This window comes from Bufo bufo, chromosome 4 (assembly GCF_905171765.1).
Source record: "Bufo bufo chromosome 4, aBufBuf1.1, whole genome shotgun sequence".
Classification (NCBI taxonomy): Eukaryota; Metazoa; Chordata; class Amphibia; order Anura; family Bufonidae; genus Bufo; species Bufo bufo.
The window spans coordinates 246,301,503-246,327,698 of record NC_053392.1 but is presented as its reverse complement, the minus strand read 5'-3'; the positions used below and the strand labels follow the sequence as shown (position 1 = coordinate 246,327,698).

Sequence of the window (26,196 nt, the reverse complement as noted above, 5' to 3'; positions counted from 1 at the left end):
AGTGAAATTTTGAAATTGGAACTCTATTTTCCATTAATTCTTGTGGAACACCTAAACGGTTAATGACGTTTGTAAAATCAGTTTTGAATACCTTGAGGGGTGTAGTTTCTAGAATGGGGTCATTTTTGGGTGGTTTCTATTATGTAAGCCTCGCAAAGTGACTTCAGACCTGAACTAATCCCTAAAAATTGGGTTTTTGAAAATTTCAGAAAAATTTCAAGATTTGCTTCTAAGCTTTGTAACATCCCCAAAAAATAAAATATCATTCCCAAAATGATCCAAACATAAGTTAGACATATGGGGAATGTAAAGTAATAACCATTTTTGGAGGTATTACTATGTATTATAGAAGTAGAGAAATTGAAACTTGGAAATTTGCTATTTTTTTAATAAATAAAAATGAATTTTTTTGACTTCATTTTACCAGTGTCATGAAGTACAATATGTGACAAAAAAACGATCTCAGAATGGCCTGGATAAGTCAAAGGGTTTTAAAGTTATCGGCACTTAAAGTGATACTGGTCAGATTAGCAAAAAAATGGCCAAGTCCTTAAGGGGTTAAAGGGAATCTTTCCCAGCGACTTCCCTATCTGTTTGCATCGACAGATAGCTGAAGGTTACATGCTTAAAACGTTGTGTTGTTGATCCAAAACTTAATTCCCAAGTTATACTTTTTCTTAATATGCAAATTAGACATTTGGTGCAACGAGGGCATCGCTGTTGCTCTTGATGCACCCAAGCTCTGCTCCTTTCTGTGGCCAGCCTCTCCCTCACTGCTTTGCCACTGCCTGGTTCTGCACCCAGGGAAGGGTTGGCCACAGAAAGTAGCGGAACTAGTACAACTTGGATTAAGCAAAAGAAAAATGGCATTTTAATCAGGTGAATTACAGTTGTGTCTATGCAAACAATTAGAAAGAGAGGTTGCTGGTGACAGATTCACTTTTAAAGATACAGTGCTAAAGTATATATTTTTTTCAAGTGTGTTCTTTTCTAATTTTGTTTAATACAGAAACTAAAGAAAACCCAGAGAATGTTGCAGTGAATAAAGTACGTTCTAAATCAGCTCACCAAAGCCATATAACAGACGACGGGCTTCAGAAGACTGCAAAGGTATGTTTTAAGAGACCTATGTTTGGAAGTGATAGTGATTTTACAACTGATGGCCCATTCACAGCTGTGTAATTCTGGTACTGAAGCTACTGCAGAACAGCTGTTTGGTGGGGTGTGGGACCACCGCAGATCAGACATTGATGACCTATCCTGAGGATAGGCCAATACTTGTAAAATCCCGGCCAACCTCTTTAAAGAAGCACTAAAGTAAGGCTACTTTCACACTCGCATTTGGTGCGGGTTCGTCATGGATCTGCACAGACTGCTCTGTTTAGATAATACAACCGTCTGCATCCGTTCAGAACATATCCGTTTGTATTCTCTTTAACCTAGCCAAGACGGATCCGTCTTGAACACTATTGAAAATCAATGGAGGACGGATCCGTTTTCGATTGTGTCATAGAAAACGGATCCGTTCCCATTGACTTACATTGTGTGTCAGAATGGATCCGTTTGGCTCAGTTTCGTCAGACTGACACCAAAACGCTGCAAGCAGCGTTTTGGTGTCCGCCTCTGAAGTGGAATGGAGACGGAACGGAGGCTGATCGGAGACAAACTGAGGCATTCTGGAGTGGATCCTTTTCCATTCAGAACGGATTAGGGCAAAACCGATCCGTTTCGTTCTGCTGCAGCTAAGGGGGCGTGTTCATGCTCTGCCTATCACACCCCAGGAGCCAGCTGAAGGATGAAACTGAGCATGTGCGGCCATGTCAGTGAGCAGGACAAAAAAATAAGAACAAACAGTAGGTGGCGCTATACAGATACATTTTATTTAATAACTCAGTGACTTCAATTTTTTTTATTGCATGTAATTAAATAAGCATTCAGATCCAAGTGCTGCTGTGAAAACTGTAGTGTGTGTATATATATGTGTGTGTGTGTGTGTGTATATATATATATATATATATGAAAAAGTCCAGTGGGAGCACCAACCAGAATGCGGGTGCACGGTCCAACGCAGGGCAGCGGCAAACCCCAATAATATAAAGAACGAAGGGAAACCATCCCTATAGTTCCATTCATGTGATATATATGACTGTTGTATGAATAAGATAATTTTATATAAATGCGACCGCTGTAGGGATCTCCTACATACACCAGCATCTGGACCGGGATCCCGACCTTGCGGGCAAGACACCAGACCAGAAAGCCACGAGTGTCATAGGAGAACATTTCCATGATCTCCGCCGACAATCAAAGCCCAAATGCTGGTAATTTTAGCAGTCATAGAGGGATGATCACTCTATCATATCAACAGTCATATCATGTAAATATAGAAGTGCAAACAGTTATCTTGCACCAATATACTGATATGAAAAGGACACGAACGCATATATGCAACTGGACTAAAAATGACCCGCAAATCCACAAAAGGTGAGAGTTTTGTGGATTTGCGGGTCATTTTTAGTCCAGTTGCATATATGCGTTCGTGTCCTTTTCATATCAGTATATTGGTGCAAGATAACTGTGAAAGACCATTATATAATTGTAACAATTTACTTGGAAACTAAAACATTTTTTCTTTTTGCCTTTAGGTTTTGTACATTTTCACTATATTGGATGTGGATCCCTGAATTTTGACCTTTTGGAGACAATGCGGCCCAATGCGGATATCGGCGTCTTTATGCCTATGCGTTACTCTAGATATATGTTTGCACTTCTATATTTACATGATATGACTGTTGATATGATAGAGTGATCATCCCTCTATGACTGCTAAAATTACCAGCATTTGGGCTTTGATTGTCGGCGGAGATCATGGAAATGTTCTCCTATGACACTCGTGGCTTTCTGGTCTGGTGTCTTGCCCGCAAGGTCGGGATCCCGGTCCAGATGCTGGTGTATGTAGGAGATCCCTACAGCGGTCGCGTTTATATAAAATTATCTTATTCATACAACAGTCATATATATCACATGAATGGAACTATAGGGATGGTTTCCCTTAAGTAAAATGGTGCCTTTACGTCGATCGCATAGAACCCATGCGCGTGACTTTTGCACTATGACTCACATGATGAGGTCAGTGTGAACATGCGCAATGAAGAGTTGGAGACGCGCAACGAACGCGATGGTATATGTGGGCCCCATCGCCACCGAAGGTCGTATTTCTGTGATCCACATTCAGTATGTCACATATTGTGAATTTAACTTGCTCAAAGTACTGTACACATTTTAATTCCCACTGAAGGGAAGGCATCCCTTAAACTATACATTGTGTAGCACTTGTCACTTTATGCACGTGCACTTTATTGATTTGTATCAGATGTATGTAATTGCAATTGATTGTAACCACACCCTTATGGGTTGGACACTTTGTAAATGCCTTTATATTGTCTCACTTTCACTGTTACCATGCTTGAGGAAGGCTCTTGTGAGCCGAAACGTCGCAAGACTTGGCATATTATGGGTGAATATTTGGAGTGCAGTCCTACTTCTTCGTTCTTTATATATATATATATATATATACCGGCGTATAAGACGACCCCCAACTTTTACACTGAAAATTTAGAGTTTGGGATATACTCGCCGTATAAGACTACCCCTTTTTCAACACACAGCAGTACATTACTGCATCCCACCACCATCCCTGGGTACCTCTGCCATCCCTGAATCCCACCACCATCCCTGGGTACCACTGCCATCCCTGCATCCCACCACCATCCCTAGATACCACTGCCATCCCTGCATCCCACCACCATCCCTAGGTACCACCGCCATCCCATGGTATCACCACCATCCCTGCATCCCACCACCATCCCTAGATACCACTGCCATCCCTGCATCCCACCACCATCCCTAGGTACCACCGCCATCCCATAGTATCACCACCATCCCTGCATCCCACCACCTTCCTTGTCCTCCCTCCCTGCCTCCCAGACCCTAAACATGTGCCACCTATACCCTGAACATGTTTTTGTTATGTTATTCTTCATATTCACATTCACATATGCACATCTGCGCCGCACTTAGATACGCCGCACGGAGATCTCGCACATGCGCAGGAGCGAGATGCGAGCGGCCATGAGGATCCCGTGTATCCATGCTCGCCGCATGAAATCTCGCACATGCGTAGGAGCGAGATGCGAGCGGCCGGGAGGATGGCGTTACAAGGAGCATACAAGGTACAGAGCAGGGGGGAGGCATACAAGGTACAGAGCAGGGGGCGGTATACAAGGTACAGCGCGGGGGGGGGGGGGGGGGCATATGCCGTGGGTTACATCGCAGCTCTCAGCTGCTGGGGATACAAGGCAATAGCCCGGGCTCTCTCTGTTGATAATTCAGGCGTCCCGGCACTGCAGCACCCGCCATACCCGGCGTATAAGACGACCCCCGACTTTCGAGAAGATTTTCATGTGTTAAAAAGTAGTCTTATACGCAGGAATATACAGTGTGTGTGTGTATATGTATATATGTATATATATATATATATATATATATATATATATATATAATTTTTTTTTTTGGTGGGACAACACCTTTAAGTAGGATCTTAATTTTTATCATAAGCTCCAGGAATCTTTATTACAGCATTAATTCATGTATAAATGTTTTTATTTATTTTTTTAATAGGTAGTTTACATATTGGAGAAAAAACATTCAAGAGCTGCCACTGGCTTCATTAAACCACTGACTGACAAAAACGGGGAACTTGCCAAAAAGTGTGCTTTATTTTCACCGGTTGACCATAGGCTTCCTAGAATATATGTCCCACTTGCAGACTGCCCTGCAGAATTCGTAATCCGTCCACAAGATTTTGCAAGCACGCTTTTCATCTGCCATATAACTGATTGGAGAGCAGACAGCAATTTTGCTGAGGGGTAAGAATGAATATTAATTCCATTTAGATATAAATGTTTGGTCTGTACATTATTCTGTTTCATGAGTCAACATTTCTAATTTAGCCTAAGGCCTAGTTCACACTTCAGTGATTTTGTCAGTGAATTCCATCAGTGATTGTGAGCCAAAACAAGGTGGGAGTCAAAAACATAGAATATGTGCAAATCTTTCCATTATACTTTATCTCAGTGTAGGCTCCACTTCTGGTTTTGGCTTCCAATCACTGAAATGTGAACTAGGCCTAAGGTTGTTACTTTTTATGGTGTACAGTCAGGTCCATAAATATTGGGATATTGACACAATTGTAACATTTTTGCTGCTATACACCACCACAATGGATTTGAAATGAAACTAGCTTTAATTTGAGGGTATTTACATCCAAATCAGGTGAACGGTGTAGGAATTACAACAGTTTGCATATGTGCCTCCCACTTGTTAAGGGACCAAAAGTAATGGGACAGAATAATAATCATAAATCAAACTTTCACTTTTTACTACTTGGTGGCAAATCCTTTGCAGTCAATTACAGCCTGAAGTCTGGAACGTATAGACATCACCAGACGCTGGGTTTCATCCCTGGTGATGCTCTGCCAGGTCTCTACTGCAACTGTCTTCAGTTCCTGCTTGTTCTTGGGGCATTTTACCTTCAGTTTTGTCTTCAGCAAGTGAAATGCATGCTCAATGGGATTCAGGTCAGGTGATTGACTTGGACATACGCAGACACCAGAGACAAATATGAGAAATCAAGAATTATATGTGCAATACAGCATTAGAATGATTAAAATACTGTAACATGTTACTCAATAACAACCTCCCACCCACCCCTTCCCAACTTGAGCAGAGAGACAGCAATGTCGGCACATTAAGGACAATCGTACGTCTGGGCAGCGCTATCTGAGTATAATGGCTCAGACAGTCAGTCACTACTCAACAACTATGTGGAACGTTTGGGGAGGGAGTTGTTGTAGTAAAAATTAATAGTTGTAATCAGCTCGCATCAAAGTTTGTGTAAGGAAAAAGGTGAATCCCCTCCCTCAGCCCCAGTCAGAGAGAGACACATCTGTTACCATCTTGGTTGAAAATTCTGAGAGACTCCTCCCGCCCTTCTCAGTCTGCTCACCTTTATTTTCTAACAAAAGGTGTAAAAGGGCTGGGCCAAGACAAGGATACAGGAAGTGATAACATGCAGGAAGTGATGTCAAAGGACAGGGCGGGGCAATCAATGTGGCCAGGCAGACAATGCACACGCCCCATACCTGTACAAGGAAGGATGAGTCATGTCCATTGCCCGATCAGCCAGGTGGCCACCCACCCCCCATCACTGTCAGCATGGACCTCATTCAACATTGCTCAAAGGTGATCAGTGTCTAATAAAGATCATTCTACTGGTTCCCATAGGTTTAAAATTATCTGCGAGGCATTGCTACGGCTATTATCAGTATACGGTACTAGTATACCGACAAGGCAGATATGCATGTCTTAAAGGCAGATATGTCTCCAAGCCAATGAGAAGGTTTTCATACTGACTGTTTTGCCACTGGTCACGATTCAGCCAAAGTGTCCTCTGCTAGAGCGCTCCTTGGCTAAATCAGACAGAGGGAGACAGATGACAAACTATAAAAACACACACACATCCTAAAGTAAAATGTCCGCATAATAAAAATTTCCACAACAGAGTGTATCAAGGTCAGTTGTCCCCGTACGCAATCCTGAACTAGCGCTTGTGAAGCTAGTTGCGCAGACTTAACCCACCCTTGCTAAAGAGAGAAAAACTTATTTGGACAATTTCATTTAACATATACTCCTCTTTCAAGTCTCAGGGTTACATTCATCCTATTAAACTCTTGCCTTGTAGGCGGAGCTTCCCGTATCCAATGTTTAGCAGCCAGCACCCTAGCCTGAAACAGCAGTCTGTGAATACATAAGGAATTCATATCCCCCTGTCCCGGGAAATCTAGTAGCCCCAACACACAGATCCTAGGGTCATCAGGTAAACGTATCTGGGTTGCCGTCGCTATAATACCTCTAACATCCTCCCAATAGGATCCCAGCCGTGGGCAGCTCCAAATCATTTGATGCAATGTCTCTTCCGCTTCCCCACTTCTAGGGCACATTGAATTCGGACGAACACCAATCTTGAAAAGAAATTGGGGGGTCCTATATACTCGATGTATAAGGAACAATTGTGACAATCGCTGGGATTCACTAACTGTTAAAGATGGAGTAAGGGCCAAAATATCTGTCCATTGTTCCTGGGACAACACTCCAAGATCCTTCTCCCACTGGGCCTTTGTCCTAATGGCAGTAGAGGAGGAGGTAGTATCAATAATATATTTATAAAGTAAAGATATGAGTCCTTTAGTGGAGGAGCCATTTAATAAATGCTTGATCACAGAGGGAGAGTCAGCTATTCGCACTCCCCTGGGAAATTGTGCCCGAAACGCATGACTCAATTGTAAAAACTGAAAAAATGCCTTATTAGGCAAGTTAAACTCTTCCTGCAACTGGATAAAGGATTTAAAAGCTCCACCCGATTGAAGTTGTCCCAAGAACAATAGACCCTTCCTCTCCCATGGAGAAAAACCTTCTAAACGAAATATCTCTGGCAATTGAGGGTTACGCCACAGAGGGGTAACCTCACAAAAGCCAGTAATACATATCAGATTTTTAAATTTAGACCATACTTTGGTCACCAGGGACTGTGTGGGAAGTGTTCCATGAACTGACCGGGAGCAAACTAATTCCACTGTGGCAATAGGAGCCCTCTGTTTCATGACAAATGAAACAATAGGAGCCGAAGAGTCCAACTCATCAGTTTGAAGCCACCCTTTAAAGTGTTGCAGCTGGGCAGCAATGGAATTAAACCACGGATTCGGCAGGGATAGTCCACCTCTCTCCTTACTTTTTTGAAGCGTTTCAATACTTATCCTCGGTTGTTGTTTTTTTTCTTCCAAATTAGGGATCTAAAAATCCCCTGAATTTTAAAGAACAAACGCTGTGGGATCCAGACTGGAGAGTTTGGGGATATATTTATACTAAAGTAATATTTAAGTATTTTCATTTTCTTAATTCCCAAAGAACCCCTTTAACCTGTGGTGTAGATTTTGTGTGTATGTGCTGACATTCCCTTTAATTGTTTGTGGATATTTTCAGTGCATATTTCACCCTTTGCAATTCGGTGTACTGACCAGCAAAAGAGGTAACAATGTTTTGAACTTTTGTATCTGCATAACTAATCATATGCTAAATAGTTGCAAGTCCAATTTATGTATGAGATAGCCAAGATGATTGTCTATAAAATTATGGTAGTCTCAGATTCGAAGCTGTAGTGGATGGTGAGACATGGAGCCTGTAAGTCAAAAGTTCAAAACCTTGTTACTCTTGTTCTCGTCGGTGTAGTTTTAGGAAAACTGACACATGTGGGATGCTATAAAGTGTCTATTTTTCTTTTTGTTCACTGCAAAGAGAATGGAGTAACTGGGGACTAAAATAGGATGAATTGTGTATAGTCCGATTACAGTGTCTGATGATCCAAGTTATAACAGTTGATGGACCATGCACCATGTCCCAGAAACTTGTAGTCTTTGCCGAACAATCTCCCTTCACCTCTCTTTAGTGTTAAGAAGTGACCACCTTTATGGCCTCGAAAGTGACATCCCATGCAGTTGCCACTTTTTAGTTCGCTTTCCAGTCCGTACCTTCGCCTGGCGGGTTATGCTCAGTATAAAGTGCCTTTTGCACATAGCATCTACACCGTTCCAGTCCCTCTGTGTGTTCCATGTCCAAATGCCAGTTCAAGGGCTCCTTGTTCTGAGAAAATAAGAGTAACACTGACTAATCAGCCATTTGGAAGGAAAAAGGTCTTGTGATCCTACAAAAAAAAAGCCCGACATGCTTGTCACAGCTGCACTCTGAGAATTTGAGAAGAGAGGAAAGAATAATAATTATAATGATGATTAGGAAAAGTAAGTGGATCCGACATGCATGTAATTGGTGGGTTAAAGGTTGCACAGAGGAAGCGCCTTGGGTGCGGCTAATAAACCTCAGAAAACGAGTGAAACTGAGCAAGAATCACGATTTGCTGAAATCGCCAGGGGTTCATGGCTTCTCTACTGGCTGGTTCACTGGAAGTTTGAGGCATGGAACAGGCATCAACGTATGATAGAAAAAGCTACGTTAAAATTCTGCTGCCTTACTTTAAAAAAGAAAAGACAAGCAACTCATTCTTCTCTGTTCGCAATAAGCGGTTTTACTATTGTCTTTATATTATAATTTGGAGGCTTTTTTTTGCTCAACTGTATCCTAGATAAAAATATTCTAGAAAGTCTCATAGAAACATAGAATGTGTCGGCAGATAAGAACCATTTGGCCCATCTAGTCTTCCCAATATACTGAGTACTATGGATAGCCCCTGGCCCTATCTTATATGAAGGATGGCCTTATGCCTATCCCATGCATGCTTAAACTCCTTCACTGTATTTGCAGCTACCACTTCTGCAGGAAGGCTATTCCATGCATCCACTACTCTCTCAGTAAAGTAATACTTCCTGATATTACTTTTAAACCTTTGCCCCTCTAATTTAAAACTATGTCCTCTTGTAGCAGTTTTTCTTCTTTTAAATATTCTCTCCTCTTTTACCTTGTTGATTCCCTTTATGTATTTAAAAGTTTCTATCATATCCCCTCGGTCTCGTCTTTCTTCCAAGCTATACATGTTAAGGTCCTTTAATCTTTCCTGGTAAGTTTTATCCTGCAATCCATGTACCAGTTTAGTAGCTTTTCTCTGAACTCTCTCCAAAGAATCAATATCCTTCTGGAGATATGGTCTCCAGTACTGCGCACAATACTCCAAATGAGGTCTCACTAGTGCTCTGTAGAGCGGCATGAGCACCTCCCTCTTTCTACTGGTAATTCCTCTCCCTATACACCCAAGCATTCTGCTAGCATCTCCTGCTGCTCTATGACATTGTCTGCCTACCTTTCAGTCTTCTGAAATAATGACCCCTAAATCCCTTTCCTCAGATACTGAGGTTAGGACTGTATCACTGATTTTATATTCTGCTCTTGGGTTTTTACGCCCCAGGTGCATTATTTTGCACTTATCCACATTAAATTTTAGTTGCCAGATTTTTGACCATTCCTCTAGTTTTCCTAAATCCTTTTCCATTTGGTGTATCCCTCCAGGAACATCAGCCCTGTTACAAATCTTTGTGTCATCAGCAAAAAGACACACCTTACCATCGAGGCCTTCTGCAATTTCGCTGATAAAGATATTAAACAATATGGGTCCCAGAACAGATCCCTGAGGTACCCCACTGGTAACAAGACCTTGGTCTGAATATACTCCATTGACTACAACCCTCTGTTGCCTGTCCCTCAGCCACTGCCTAATCCATTCAACAATATGGGAGTCCAAGCCCAAAGACTGCAATTTATTGATAAGCCTTCTGTGTGGGACAGTATCGAAAGCCTTACTGAAGTCTAGATAAGCGATGTCTACTGCACCTCCGCCATCTATTTTTTTTAGTCACCAAATCAAAAAAAATCAATAAGATTAGTTTGACATGATCTCCCTGAAGTAAACCCATGCTGTTTTTCATCTTTCAATCCATGGGATTTTAAATGTTCCACAATCCTCTCCTTAAGTATGGTTTCCATTAATTTCCCCACTATTGATGTCAGGCTTACTGGCCTATAGTTGCCCGATTCCTCCCTACTACCTTTCTTGTGAATCGGCACAACATTTGCTAATTTCCAATCTTCTGGGACGACTCCTTTTGCCAGTGATTGGTTAAATAAATCTGTTAATGGTTTTGCTAGTTCACAACTGAGCTCTTTTAATAGCTTTGGGTGTATCCCATCAGGCCCCTGTGACTTATTTGTATTGATTTTAGACAGCTGACTTAGGACCTCTTCCTCTATAAAGACACATGCATCAAAAGATTCATTAGTCTTCTTTCCTAACTGAGGTCCATTGCCTTCATTTTCCTTCGTAAAGACTGAACAGAAGTATTCATTGAGGCAGTCAGCTAGTTCTTTATCTTCTTACATATACCTTCCTTCTTTTGTTTTTAATTTTGTAATTCCTTGTTTTAGTTTCCTTTTTTCATTTATGTATCTGAAGAATGCCTTATCGCCTTTTTTCCCTGACTGGGCTAATTTCTCTTCTGCCTGTGCTTTAGAAGCTCTTATAACTTATTTGGCCTCTCTCTGCCTAATCTTGTAAATTAGCCTGTCATCCTCGTTTTATTTTTTAAAAATAATTCTTAAATGCTATCTTTTTGTTTTTAATGATTTTGGCCACTTCTGCTGAGTACCACAGTGGTCTTTTCCTTTTTTTGCTTTTACTGACAAAGCCTAATGCAATTTTCTGTTGCCTTCAATAGTGCCTCTTTTAAGTAGTCCCATTTCTTCTGGACTCTCATTTTCTGGTTATAAACCTTTTTTCCGCTTTCCGCATTTAAAACAGAATTTACTTAACTTCTGCAATCACTTTTTTGAATTGGATTGTTGTTATTCTCTATGAATAGCCTTTGGGAAGCTTTCTAATTTACTAGTGTATAATGTAGAGTTTCATTTTATTACCATCTGAGGAATCCTTCTCCTTTTGCAATGATCCATCTTTCTACCCTCACAAACAAAATGCTTACTACTGGGAGTCTTAAACAGCCATGAATTTGACCGCTCTACAAGTACAGTGGGTGCGCTTTTATTGCTATGTTACTTGGATATATTGGTTTAAAAAAAAAAAAAAAAACTTAACAATATATTGTTTTAGGACAGAGGATATAAATTTAAGTACAAAAAGTCCTAAATGTAAATTAGTTTCTCCATCATTTCCTTGCTATAAAATTAGCAGGCGGTGTTGAAGATACATAATTTAAAGGGTTTCTGTCACCCTGCAAAACTTTTTTTTTTTTTTTGGATAGTTAGATTCCTCATAGTGCGATATAGCAGAATATAATGCTCTTACTTACTTTCATGCGGCCGATTCTTTATAAAACGAACTTTTATAATATGTAAATGAGGGCTCTACCAGCAAGTAGGGCGTCTACTTGCTGGTAGCTGCTGCAGAAATCCGCCCCCTCGCCGTGTTGATTGACAGGGCCAGCCGTGATCTCCTCCTCCGGCCGGCCCTGTCAGTAATTCAAAAATCGCGCGCCTCGCGTCATTCGGCGCAGGCGCTCTGAGATGAGGAGGCTCGTATCCTCAGCACTCCCTCAGTGCGCCTGCGCCGATGACATCACCGAAAGAGAAGAAGTCATCGGCACAGGCGCACTGAGGGAGTGCTGAGGATACGAGCCTCCTCATCTCAGAGCGCCTGCGCCGAATGACGCGAGGCGCGCGATTTTTGAATTACTGACAGGGCCGGCCGGAGGAGGAGATCACGGCTGGCCCTGTCAATCAACACGGCGAGGGGGCGGATTTCTGCAGCAGCTACCAGCAAGTAGACGCCCTACTTGCTGGTAGAGCCCTCATTTACATATTATAAAAGTTCGTTTTATAAAGAATCGGCCGCATGAAAGTAAGTAAGAGCATTATATTCTGCTATATCGCACTATGAGCAATCTAACTATCCAAAAAAAAAAAAATGAGTTTTGCAGGGTGACAGAAACCCTTTAAGTGTTGGCCTCAATTAACTTAAAGTCCAAAATATAATGAAAAATATTTTTACATTCATTTAAATAGTGAATGCGATACATTTAACTGTCTGTATTCCCTTTATTCGTGGTCGCTATTACTGTGCTTTCGCTATGTGAGGCACCACTTCTAAGCTTGTTCTGACTCAAGTGGATCTTTCCCTCGGGGTGAGGACAGATGTCTTCACTGCCATGCTTCAGAGTTATTGATGCTTAAATGGACAGGTATTTTCAACAGACTTTGCAAAAAGCAGTGGTACAGGTAAATGTAAGAAATGTTTTTATGTGCTGCCTATAAAAGTCTATAGAGAGGATGAATGCTGTTGGTGGGAGTAAAAGGAATTTCGTAACATTATAACATTTCTTATATTCACCTGTTCTATTGAAATATGTACAGTTTATTGAAATTACAGTGACCAGTTAAGGGTGGGTTCACGTCACGTTTTTGATGTATACATTCTCGTTCTGCAGAGTCCAGGAAAAAAAAATGTATTTATTTTATTTTCAATGGTAAAATAAGTATTATTTTTCTTTATTTTTTGTTACAATGTATCTCTATAGTGAATGGATGCCACTGTATGGCATCAGTCTGAGGCATCCGTTTTTGTATACTTTAAACGGATAGTAAAAACTTGATGTGAACCCGGCCTTAGAAAACTTTAGATGCTGATCATGCATTGCAAATTTTACTGTTAAAATTTTTAAACCGTTTCCAAAATGTCAATGGTTAACTGTTATGAATATTCAGTTCTCCTGCAGTGCCACCATGGGAGGATTGATGCATTATTATGGTGTCTATGGAAGTCAGTGAACTGTCCGTGTGACCTCAGAATTATTCCTGAAATTCGATCATTTAAATCCTCTTTTTAAAAATTCAGATTATAGTGTAAATAATTTGAGGCCTTTAAAATAAGCCAAAAATACATCTACCAATGAAAGTAAGCATAAGTGTTTTAAAAATGTAATTTAAAATGCTTTTAATGTATGTTTCCAATTACTACTATGGAATGGAGTATTGCATGTGTATATAGCTCACCTCCACATACAATCGAGTGCACAGGCAGCTTGGAGGACAACAAATCCCAGTGCAACAATGAGATTCATGACTAGCAGCTATGGATTTTGGACTATTCCGTTCTTTATCAAGCCTTCATACTGTTTCGTGCTGGAATCTTTTTAACTTTGGACAGTAAAGTGGACATTTTATTAAATTTATTTGTTTTGCATAGAAGTTGAGCATAAACATCCAGTTTCTTAAATAACGATAACTAAAGACAATGGGCCAGATTTATCATTACACTTACATCTTACTCCACTTTTACATATGCCCAAAGTCACTTTTTGCGAAGTCAGATTTATTAATGGTCCTTTAATACTGTGATAAATGTGGTTTGACGGTAGCAGTTTATCCTTCAGTAAGCGGCTTTACAAAAGTCGCACGTCTTTACCAAAAAGTTGCATGTTCTATTAAAAAGTCGCCTAAGATGAGCATGGTCCTCACTGGAGTGAAATTGCGCAGTTTTTTTGCGACTTTTTAAATTGTCGCAATAGTAAATCTGTCTAGAGATTCATTTACATAAGAAAACTGCCGAACATAGCTCAGAGCCAATAAGTCACACTTTTTCACTCTATTATTTTGACTTGAGCTAATGATAAATCTAGCCCAATGACTTTTCCCCGCTGGTTCAGGACCCGACCAGAGGGACGGCCAAACCGATCTTAGTATTAACCAAAAGACCTGACAGAACAACAAACATGCAGGTTGGGGGACACCTGGAAAAGAGTGACCCTAAAATAATTTTCGAATGGTCATTCAAAACAGTGTTTCTTCAGGAAGACGCAAAAATACTGAACTTTCAAAAAGTAAAATTTGACCAGCTAAGAGATCATTAGCCTCACTAACTGGGACAATATCCTCAAAAATAAAAATACAGCCACAAAACTGATATGGTCGTGTGAATGAGCCCTTACTAGATTTCTGGAGAAGGAGCCAGGGAGTATTCCGATTATCAGATTGGAGTCAGGGAAGTAGTTTTTTCCCCCCTAAAATGAGCAAAATTTTCCATCTCCTGTGTTTTTTTTTTTTTTTTTTGCCTTCTTCTGGTTCAGATTGTATCACACCATTGAGTCCATTGTGGGAATCGTGCTCTGTGTGGGTGCGTGATCCTCTGTTGTGGACTTAAAGGAGAGCACAGCATTATCATGATTTATAAGGCTGTGTTCTTCTGCTTGACCTTACAGATACAGAATCATACTGACAGCTTTGTCACTATGCTTCTGTATAAGTAAGATCAAGCAGAGGCACACAGCCTTATAAATCATGATAATGCTGTGCTCTCCTTTAAGTCCACAACGGAGGATCACGTTCACACACAGAGCACGATTCCCACAATGGACTCGCTCGTGTGAAACAGCCGTAACAGGCTAAACTGGATGGAGAGATGTTGTGTTACGATGTTAAATTGTGCTTCAACACGGAGACCTTCCCCCCCCCCCCCCCCATGAAATGGGATCTGACATGGAGTTTCCTTTATAGTTCTTATGTACCAGATATTTTTAAGAAATTCATACATTTTATGACAGGGGCACTAATGTAGTTGAGAGTTTGGAGGTGGCCTATTTTTGTGGTATAATTTTCCTTTAGAACTTTGGTTCATAGGTTTAGTCTGGCAGACAGAATGGAGATTAATTTGTTTAGCCATATGATATGGCCAATCCTTCCAAACAAGTTGGATGGTTTTCGTGGAACATATGAGAAATTGGTAGAATTGTGTCCTCAGGAAAATGTTATATCTGATAGACCTGGGTGAGGCCATGACATACAGATCCTTCTCTCACGCCTGTAATTTCCTTGACAAGCTTTTGTTTGGGCAGGAATGTTATGTTTTATTCCACGCAAGTTAAGAAGAGATGAAATCACATATCTGCTTCATCCTGCAAGCCCATGGCAAACTTTATGTAAACTATTGACATGCTGTCCAGGTTTCCCTGCTCTTATTGTCAAATCTTGGATTTTCAAAGACATAAGAGATGAATAGGTCTCAACTAGTCCCATTGGCCTTCCCCAGCTTTATACACTTGTGCACTCGACTTGATCTCTCCTAGAATAACACTTTATGTTTATGTAACTCATTTCAACTGTATAGTGCTTTCCAGTTATGCTCCTGAAGCGTTCATGCATCCAATGATGAAAAGAGAGGGGAAAGAATGTTACTATCACTTTAACTTAGTATAATATGATCAGTGATTTTGTTAAAATTTCACAATTTTACATTCAGTGGTTTTTCCAGCAATGCCCAACCTTTATAAAGGGGTATTCCATTGGCTTTTAACTAAAGTTAATTCATCATGTAATCTAGTATAAGCATAGACTTAAAGTGAACCTGTCACATTGAATATGGTGCCTTAGCTGCAGGCAGCATGTTATAGAGTAGGAAAAGCTGAGCAGACTGGTATAGTGTTTTATGGGAAAAGATTCAGTACAGCTTATTCTGGGCTTTGAAGTCAAGGAGTGATTGACCGGTATCTTTCTGACTATTAGAGATGAGCGGTCCAAATTAATTTGTGACGAAGCGCATTAAAAATCAGCATGACAGGCGTCACTCTTAGAATCAGTTCACATTTCACTTATTTGGTCAGTTACAGGCTGAAGTGTGAACTCAGATTTATCAGCATCTTCTTTAGGTCGTGAAGGAGTGGAATGATATCATTCATCCTGTAGTCCTGGTGACTGACAGTGGCCTTCTGGAAGGATCTGGGCAAACGGCAGGTGTTACACATGAGCTGCCACTGGCTAATGTTGAAGTTACACAGGGGAGTGCTTCTGTCTGTCTGAATCATCGAGAAACCATTCACAGCCTTCCTCTGCTCATATTGTTGGCCCAACATGTGAAGTGTGGCATTCCAACGTGTGGGAACGTCGCATATGAGGCGATGTTGGGGGACTCTATTCTGTCTTTGCAGCTCAAGGAGGGCGTGTTTTGCAGTGTAAGGCTCCATTTACACGTCCGTGGTGTGTTGCGGCTCCGCAACACACCTGCCCGGCACCCTTATAGAAATGCCTATTCTTGTCCGCAAGCTGTGGACAAGAATAGGACATGTTCTATCTTTTGCGGAGCTGCGGACCCGAAGATTGGGGCTGCGCTCTGCAAATGCGGACAGCACACTGTGTGCTGTCCGCATCCATTCCGTCCCCATGGAAAATGAATGGGTCCGCACCCGTTCCGCAAAATTGCAGACCCATTTGCGGACGTGTGAATGGAGCCTAAGAGTGGCTTTAGTGCATGCACAGTTTCCTGCCCATTTTCAAGATGTTTTGCAGTTGGGTGGAAGACTTCAGGAACTGCTTTACAACCAGATTAAAGACGTTCACTATTCAGGGCGCATGGGTTAGCCCTCCTTGATGCAGCGCCAACACAATGTTCTTCCTGTTATCAGTGACCATGGTTCCGATCTTCAGTTGGCGAGAACAGAGACAGAATTTGATTTTCCTCTTGAGGGATGCAGAGCAGTTCCTCCCCAGGCAAACCAGGTGCAGAACAGTATGACACCACCTTGCTCTGCATAGGTGGTATGCTGGAGGAGCACTCCGAATTGTGCCTTTAGTGGAGGCGGACTCACAGCTTGGAAACGTAGAGGCTGCATTGCTGTCACCTGGCCAAGTTGCTGGTGTGCCTGGGCAGGAACCAGAGTGGCTGGATGACCATGGCAGCTGTAGCCTGTTGCTGCAACTGCTGCTATCCCCTTCTGCCAACTCCAGAAACAATTTTGTCACTTCCCCTTTCCTTGGAAGGCCCTGGCACCTGTTTCCAACATACTGTAGTGTAACAGTAGCTGAGTGTAAAATAGCAGTAGGATTAGAACGCAATTTCACCCCAATTACAGAATCAAGGATTAATGGAATTACTTATGTATAAAAATACGTGTGCACCCCACAATAGTATCAGACCACAATGTAACTGCTGTCCCTGAACTGTTCCAAACTAAGTCTTTCCTAATCACTGTCCCTAGCGCCTGTCATGTCTCTCCCTGCACTAAGTTCACAGTAAAATGGTGGAGACTGGGCAGGATGAGGCCTTTCATAGAGCTGTGACATCACAGGGGATTGCTATCAGCTGATTGGCTGGCTGCATGGCATTATGGGTGATCCCTCATTTTTGGGCTTCTTACTTTCACTTTCTAACATGTGCAGCAGCCATTTTGGGAAAAATCTGATTAGTCACCACAAAGTGCAAGGAAATTCGATTGCTGACACATTAAATTTTCCCTGAAATTCGGATCGAATTCCACTTCGTCAATTTCAATTCTCTCAACACTAATGACTATGTATGCAGAGATAGCTGTCAATCACTGATGGGAACGCCTCCTAGACTTAATAAATTACATTTTATTGAACCTTTTCCCATAAAACTATATTTCTATCTGCTCAGCTCCCCCTGCTGTGAAACATGCTGCCTGAATTACTTAGCATTTTCATTGTGATAGGTCCCTTTTAAGACCTTGTCCTGATCGTTACATGTGTGCTTCTTGTTACCAGATGGGTTTTCTGGAAGTATTAATCTTAACAGCAGGCCTTTAGCCTGCATCGCCTCCTGATCAATTCATGCTTACGTGCTCCCCACCACTTTGCTCCTACGTGCTGGTCTTCCAGCTTCAGGTTTGTTTACTTTTCACTGCGGCATGAACTGTGCTACGTGCACTGCTGCAGCCAAAGATTGTCTTCGGCTGTGACATGTCACTTAAAAGTTAATGTTCCCAAAAAACCCTTCATCGTTATTAAACTGGCTGACTTTATACGTGCTAATGTCAGCTGATGTCTTTGTCCCTCCTTTGTAGGTGCCTCTGTTTGTAATAAAAAAAAAAAAAAGAAAAAAACATATTTTATGCAAATTGGCCTCTTGGCGCAATGGGCGTGTTGCCCCTACTCCTAGAGGCTCTGTTCTCCTCCCTCTAGCCACGCCCTCATAATGTGGATTGAGTGTGCACATCATGCTGCCTGTCCCTGTCAATCAACATGATGAGGGCGTGGCCAGAGGAGGAAGAACTATGTGGAACATGAAGTTCCCAAGGTCCAGCATAGCAGCACTGCAGGGAATATGGCACATACAACATTCTATGTGCCATATACCCTGCACCACCCACCGCCATGCTATACCCTAGGGACATCATATTCCACATACTGCTTCTCACTGAGTAAGGATGGTTTGTTTTCCGAAATGCGTAGACTCACTGCAGGGGGTTCCTGTATTGTACTATTGGATTTCACTGTTCGTACTATTGCTGGATTGTCACCCCAATTGTCTGCATGCAGCAGGAGCAGTGAGTAGTGTTGAGCGAACTTCTGTTTTAAGTTCGGCGTCTAAAGTTCGGCTTCCGGTTAGCGGAGGATCCCGATATGGATTCCGAATTCCGTTGTGGTCTGTGGTAGCGGAATCAATAATCGGCCATTATTGATTCCGCTACCACGGACCACAACGGAATTCGGAATCCATATTGGGATTCTCCGCTAACCGGAAGCCGAACTTTAGACGCCGAACTTAAAACAGAAGTTCGCTCAACACTAGCAGTGAGCTGATCATTGACTTGTTTTCTATGGTATCTTTCATGAGCAAAGCATGACTCGACCACAGTGCTGACGCTCAACTCTGCTCTATTAAAGGTTTTGAAAGGAAACAGAAGGTGGGAGGGCTTGAAAGTGCACCATGGACCTACAGTGCATTTGAAAAGTCTTCAGACTGTCACTTTTTTCACATTTTGTTGCGATCTTGTGCTAAATAAAAAAATTAAAAAAAATTAGAATTTTTTTCTTCCATGAATCTGCACTCAATTTCCCATAACTACAGAGTGAAAACAGAATGTAGACTGTAGTTGAGAACGTTCAAAAAAACTCTTGCAGATTAGTTTGTCATCTCGCTAATCTTGTTTTTGTGCTAACTCCTTTTGCTTCCCTTTTCTTCCACCCATCATCGTATTTTTCCATTGCATGTTGTAGTTTGCTGGTTCATCTTACTTGGGGTGTTGGATTTATTTTGAAGGGAGCCTATAATTATGTTTTGATTTAGACATTTCATTAGATCTTAATGCATTGAGAAATATATCTTTACAATATCCTCCATGTGACCTTCTGGCAACTTCACTTCTAAGCAATTAAACTGGTTCTATGTAGTCAGGGGTGGATTTGGAACTTAAAGTGACCCTGGGAAAAAACTAAAAGTTGCCCCATGTTGTAGGTGGGTCCAAATTGACAGAAGACGGAACAAAACAAGTAGACAGGGCCCCCAATACCATAGTGCAGCACAGAATACCTCCCCAGCAGAACCAAATACTACAGGGCAGTGCAAAATACTGCTGCCCCAACCACAGTATTCAACTGTATCACAGTTGAGTTCAGGATGGCACCTGTGGCCATTGAGCATCAGATCATTATGTCCCTGACCTGCAGCCCTCAAGATGGCTTGAGTGGTCTATGGGCAATCCACCCCTATATGTAGTTAAGTAAGGAAAGACCAACTTGCTCAGGATATTTAGAGCTCCAGCTTCATAATGTATGACTGCTTCCACGGTCGGATTGGCCCACCAGAAGATAATCCGGTGGACCCAATGTCGGACAATAATGAACCCCTATTTAAACAGGGCCTTTTAAAGGGGTTGTCTCATAAACAATGGGGCATATCGCTAGGATATGCCCCCATTGTCTTATAGGTGCGGGTCCCACCTCTGGGACCTGCACCTATATAGAGAATGGAGCCCCGAGAGGTGGTGGCTGGAGGACTTTGGTCTGGCCACCACCAAGCCGCCTCCCCATAGAAGTGAATGGGAGCGTACCGCCCATGCACAGTCCCCGCTTACATTCATTTCTATGGGGCTGACGGAAATAGCCGAGCCAGCACTCGGCTATTTTTGCCAGCCCCTTAGACAATGAATGTAGGGCGGCTGCGCATGTGCAGTGCACCCTCCTTCACTTGTGGGGCTCCGTTCTCGATATAGGTATGGGTCCCAGCGGTGGGACCAGCACCTATAAGACAATGGAGGCATATCCTAGCGATATGCCCCCATTGTCCATGATGAGACAACCCCTTTAAGGTCCTATATACATAGAGGAGGGGGGGGGCATAGAATAATTTTCTTTGATGGGTCAGTCCGACTGACTGCTTCAATTGCCCAAGCTGTCTTTATGAGAGAATTACCGTAAATAGTTTTTCTCTAACCTAGCATTTGTCTTGCGTAACTTGTTGCTACACATTTACTTTTTTTTTTAAACAGCTGTACTGTGTGATATTAGATACGTTCTGTTGTCAGAAGCACTTAAACGTACAGACACATGAATCAATGTTAGTGGTAACCAGGTTCGAGGATGAACATATGTCTTTGGAGACACTGGGGAGATATACTAAGCAAAATTCATGCAGTTTGACACTAATGATAAAGATCCCTCCTTTCATGGCAATTGCCAACACAATTCTTAGCTTTTGCGAATTTTGCAGTATGCTCGGCCTTAATAGTTGTTCCCTTTCCCCCTTTGTCTTTAGGAAGTTGATGAAGAGCCTTGGACAGGCGGGTGAGATTGAACCAGAGACGGAAGGCATATTAACAGAATATGGAGTGGATTTCTCCGAATTCTCCAATAATGTCCTGCAGTGTTTACCACAGAATTTACCATGGACTATTGCTCCAGAGGAGTTGAAGAAGAGAAGAGATTTGAGGTCTGTCAACGATCATTTTCAATGATAATGGAAGTCGGTGCCTACAGGGATGATTAGCTGCTATTTATTTTCAATAGATCTGGATCCTTGGTTGCTTTTTGGCACAGCCCCAAGAGGGCAGAGGTGTGATCTGTGACTACATTTAGGCTAGGTCTGCACCACGACATTTGTCGCACCAATGTCGCGCGACAATTTTTATAAAGATAGTCTATGGCGTCGCACTGTGACATGCAACCTACTGCGACGTGACAGTCGCAATAAATCCATTCGAGATAGATTTTTCTGCGACTGTCAGTCACAGCATGTCGCATTGCGGCACCATAGACTACCGTTATAAAAATTGTCGCGCAACAAATGTTGCAGTGTACAGTGCCTAATTGGCGGTAGTCATAGACACCACCCCAATTCATTATTGCTTCAGCCGTGCAGCAGTCTGAACCAGTTGATAAGGCAAAGGCGGTATGTCTCCGGCTTCCTGTAGACATTGTAGCTAACGTTTGGCTGACGTACTCTACAGCCAGAGTAAGGCTTGGTTAGCTTCACATTTTTGTCCTACTTTTAATGTATACGTTGGGGGGGGGGAAGGGTGCAAACGTGTAGTACACTACGCATTTCCATCCTACAAAGTCAGTTTAAAAAAAAAAAATTTTTTTACATTCGAACTCTATGGTGAAGGATGTCACTGTATGACATCCGTCAGAGGCATCTGTTTAACGTATACGTTAAATGGAAGACAAAAACATGATGTGAACCCAGCCTAAGATTTGAAGGGAAAAATGGCAGGTAATTATACAGTGTAGGTACTGACTTGAATATCACTTTTGAGGTCCTGACTGAAGAGTCACTTTAAAAGGGGTTGTGCGGGGTTTTATACTGATGACCTATTCTCAGAATAGGTCCTCAATATCTGATCGGTGGGGATCGGACACCTGGCACCCTTGCCGACCAGCTGTTTGAAGTGGCGGCAGTGCTGCATGTGAGCGTTGCTTCCTGTTCAGTACACTTTGTGTCGTCTCCCCTGTAGTGGTGGCACAGTGTAATTACAAGTACTCTCTATATTTAAGTGAGTGGAGCAAGTACTTGTAATTACACTGGCTTCCAAGACGGCAGTGTAATGAACAGGAAGCAACTCATGGATTGCTGCCTTCTTTTCAAACAGCTGATTGGTGGGGGTGCCGATACCCTGAGGATAGGTCATCAATATAAAACCTCTGAACAACCCCTTTAAATCCCTTAGAGTTTTACCAGACAGCTGGTAATAAAAGAGCTAAGTTAATAAGTATGCTTTGTACTATTTGTCAAGAAATTATACTGCAGACAAATTTTGTTGTGGTCCTCTTACAAGGGCTTATGCCAGGTCACTAACGAGTGATGAGCAACAATACACACAATGATATCAGCACTCCTTAAAGAGGTTGTGTGTCAGCAAGTGGCATTTATCATGCAGAGAAAGTTAATACAAGCCACTTATTAATGTATTGTGATTGTCCAAATTGCTTGGTTACGACCCTTCTGCAATCCACCAGTGGTGGTCATGCTTGCACGCTATAGGACAGGGATCGGCAACCTTCGGCACTCCAGCCGCCGTGAAACTACATTTTCCAGCATGCACACTTACTTGGCTGTTCTTGTAACTCCCACAGAAGTGAAAGGAGGATTCTGGGAGCGGTAGTTTCAGAACAGCTGGAGTGCCGGAGGTTGCTGTTCCTTGCTATAGGAAAAAGCACTAGCCTGTGAGTGCTCCTACGGTCCCAGGCACCAAGCAGTTTTTCCTATAGTGTGCAAGCATGGCCACCGCTGCTGGATTGCCTGGTATAATGTAAAGGAAAAATGAATCCAGTTGGCAAAGGAGGCAATATGGATGATAACAATACATTATTAAATGGCTTGTATTAAAGGGGTTGTCTGGGCTTTTAATATTGATGACCTATCTTCATTGACCACTTTGTGAATCTGATGTTCGCCCAATAGTTCATTGCTCAACACCCGGGCTCCTTTTTGGCTAGGGCCGATGGCTGGACTCCAGTCAGTGCAGCCGAGATGAGGACGTTTTGGGGCCTCGTGCTGCACATGGGCCTAGTCAAAAAACCCAGTGCCAGGCATTACTGGAGTGGGGACGTCCTCTACCAGACCCCACTTTACAGTATGGCCATGACACGTTCCTGTTTTGAGGCCTTTTGGAAATGCCTGCACTCTTTTGTGCTATCCCGGAGCGCTGGCAACACAGGGACATTACTCCAGTTCTATGAGGCAGTCCTCAAGGCCCTGATCTTTTCTGACCGGTAAAGAGCAGGCCGGAGTACCTCGGGAACTGGAGGCGCCTGAATTGTCCCTTGCCAACACTTTCCAGGTGTGGTCCCCCATACTGGAAAGAAGGGACGGACCCAAAAAAGGTGCAGAGTGTGTCACAGGAGGGGGATACGGAAGGACACCACCACTCAGTGTGACACGTGCCCTGATCATCCGGGTCTCTGCATTATTAGTTGCTTCAGGAAGTACCACACTTCCATGGAGTACTAAATTTATAATCCCCTTCCGCATACGGGGTGTTTCTGCAAACTACGGAATCGGGGCAATAAATATGTAGTTTTGTTTGGCTGTTAACCCTCGCTTTGTTACTGGAAAAAAATTGATTAAAATGGAAAATTTGCCCAAAAAAAAAATAGAATTCTGAAATGTTATCTTCATTTGCCATTAACTCTTGTGGAACTCCTAAAGGGTTAACGTTTGTAAAATCAGTTTTGAATACCTTGAGGGGTGTGTTTTCTAGAATGGGGTCATTTTTGGGTGGTTTCTATTATGTAAGCCTTACGAAGTGACTTCAGACCTGAATTGGTTAAAAAGTGGGTTTTTGAAAATTTCTGAAAAATCTCAAGATTTGCTTCTAAACTTCTAAGACTTGTAACATTCCCAAAATGATCCAAACATATGGTAGACATATGGGGAATGTAAAGTAATAACTATTTTTGGAGGTATTACTATGTATTATAGAAGTAGAGAAATTGAAACTTGGAAATTTGCAAATTTTTCCACATTTTTGGTAAATTTTGGTATTTTTTTTAGAAATAAAAAGGAATTTTTTTTACTCCATTTTACCAGTGTCATGAAGTACAACATGTGACGAAAAAACATTGTCAGAATGGCCTGGATAAGTAAAAGTGTTTTAAAGTTATTCACACATAAAGTGACACTGATCAGATTTGCAAAAAATGGCCTGGTCCTTAAGGTGAAAATGAGCCCGATCCATAAGGAGTTAAGAACAGTTCAGACAAGATGGCAGTAAATATTTTTGGTGACACATTTCCTTCCCGTTCACATCACGTTTTATGCTTCCGTTTGAGATATATACATTAGAAAAAAATATACAAAAACCCAGCACGCCACATTCTTGTATCCTGCAGAGTCTGGTGAAAAAAAGTATATATTTTTTTTCAATGTATCTCTATAGTGAATGGATGCCACTGTATGGCATCAGTCTGAGGCATCCGTTTAACGTATACATTTTTTTGTATACATTAAACTGATGGGGAAAAACGTGGTGTGAACCCAGCCTAACTTAGTACAGCAGTCACTTACCTTTTTCAGTCAAACCATAACTACATTCAGAAAGGGCTCCCCTGTAGTGACTGAGTATCACACATTGCACTTATCAGTGCAGTGCTAATCTGTCGGCATCCCTATCTAGGCCTAGTCATAGTGTTCTCAGTTTTACACTACACCTACTATTTTCATGATGATTACCTTGCAAATAGCATCTCCCCCTCTCATAACAGCAGTAAACTGATACTATATCGCCAGTTTATATAGGCGTTTTTATTTGAGGTGACTGCTTCAGAATGACAGGGTTTAATATTCAGTGGTATGGTACTGCAAAAATGAAAGGGCCATAAAGTCTAAAACAATTTGCTTTCTATAATTTTTTTTTTTTTTTAAATCCCTTTCTGATAGAAGTGTCCCTTTGATAGTAGGGGCATAAAGTATTCATGCAAGTTCACAAAATGTGAACCTTTTTAATTCAGGTCGTCTTGTGACTGAACTGAAAAAAACTTCCTCTTAGCCTGTTAAAATTTAGTCATAAAGACCTAACAATATTTGGTCTAAATGTTGACTTATTACTGGAAAAAAATGAGGGTTTTTGTCAAGTTTAGTCATTCTTACAGATGATGCAGATTCTTGGCAAATGCAGCAGGATTTACAAATGAGGATATTGGTGGGGATTTAGGGATCAGAATGGAAAGAGAAAGTTAAAACAATTTGTTTGAAACTATGATTTCTGTAAAAGCAATTTACATTGCAGCCCCTTGAATAAAAATGTATTTTAAAGTAATCCCTCTTTTCCTGCGTTTACACAATAAGTGATCTGTGTACTTGTTGAGTGCCATGTCCAAGAGAAACGGATGTTTTTAGTTTGTTCCTTTTTATCCTAAGTGGACCTCTGACCGGCTACTGTTTGGCCCTCTATTTATAGGGTCTAATCAATGTGTCCTATCTATTCCATTGTTACGTCTCATTTTCCCAATGTTTGCACTTTGAAGAAGACAAAGCCGAAGTCAAGTGCTGAGGAATTAATTAATATGAAGGCTTTTATCCAGCGTTCAGGGCATTTTAAATAGATTAATATTTTATCCAGCAAGTCATTCTTTGCAATGTCAATTTTTGATTGTATGGGAAAAAGAATAGCCCCTCTCATGGAGATTTCAAATGTTCTTCCTTGCTTCTTTAAAGTGACTGCACCTTTCCACCGAAGACCGAGGACTGGCCCTTTTTTGTAATGGTGACATTCCTTGTACTTATCTGTTAAATACAGAAACCTTTTTATGTCTTTACCTTGGCATTCTTTACAAGTGTTTTTCAAGCTGGCATTTATTAGCCATGCAACATTTTCTGACTACTTGTCCCACACTAGG

The 26,196-nt window shown here is 41.7% G+C and overlaps 1 protein-coding gene across 2 annotated transcripts in view; it reads left to right on the top strand.

Moving 5' to 3' along the window:
* The window catches only part of DIS3L2 (DIS3 like 3'-5' exoribonuclease 2), a 349,324-nt gene that overhangs the window by 156,570 nt on the left and 166,558 nt on the right, over nt 1-26,196 (top strand). For both annotated transcript variants that reach the window (XM_040428436.1, XM_040428435.1), the window contains 3 exons: nt 1,010-1,110; nt 4,681-4,928; nt 21,116-21,289. In XM_040428436.1, the coding sequence (XP_040284370.1) occupies nt 1,010-1,110; nt 4,681-4,928; nt 21,116-21,289 (523 nt within the window). The remainder of the gene's footprint in view (nt 1-1,009; nt 1,111-4,680; nt 4,929-21,115; nt 21,290-26,196) is intronic.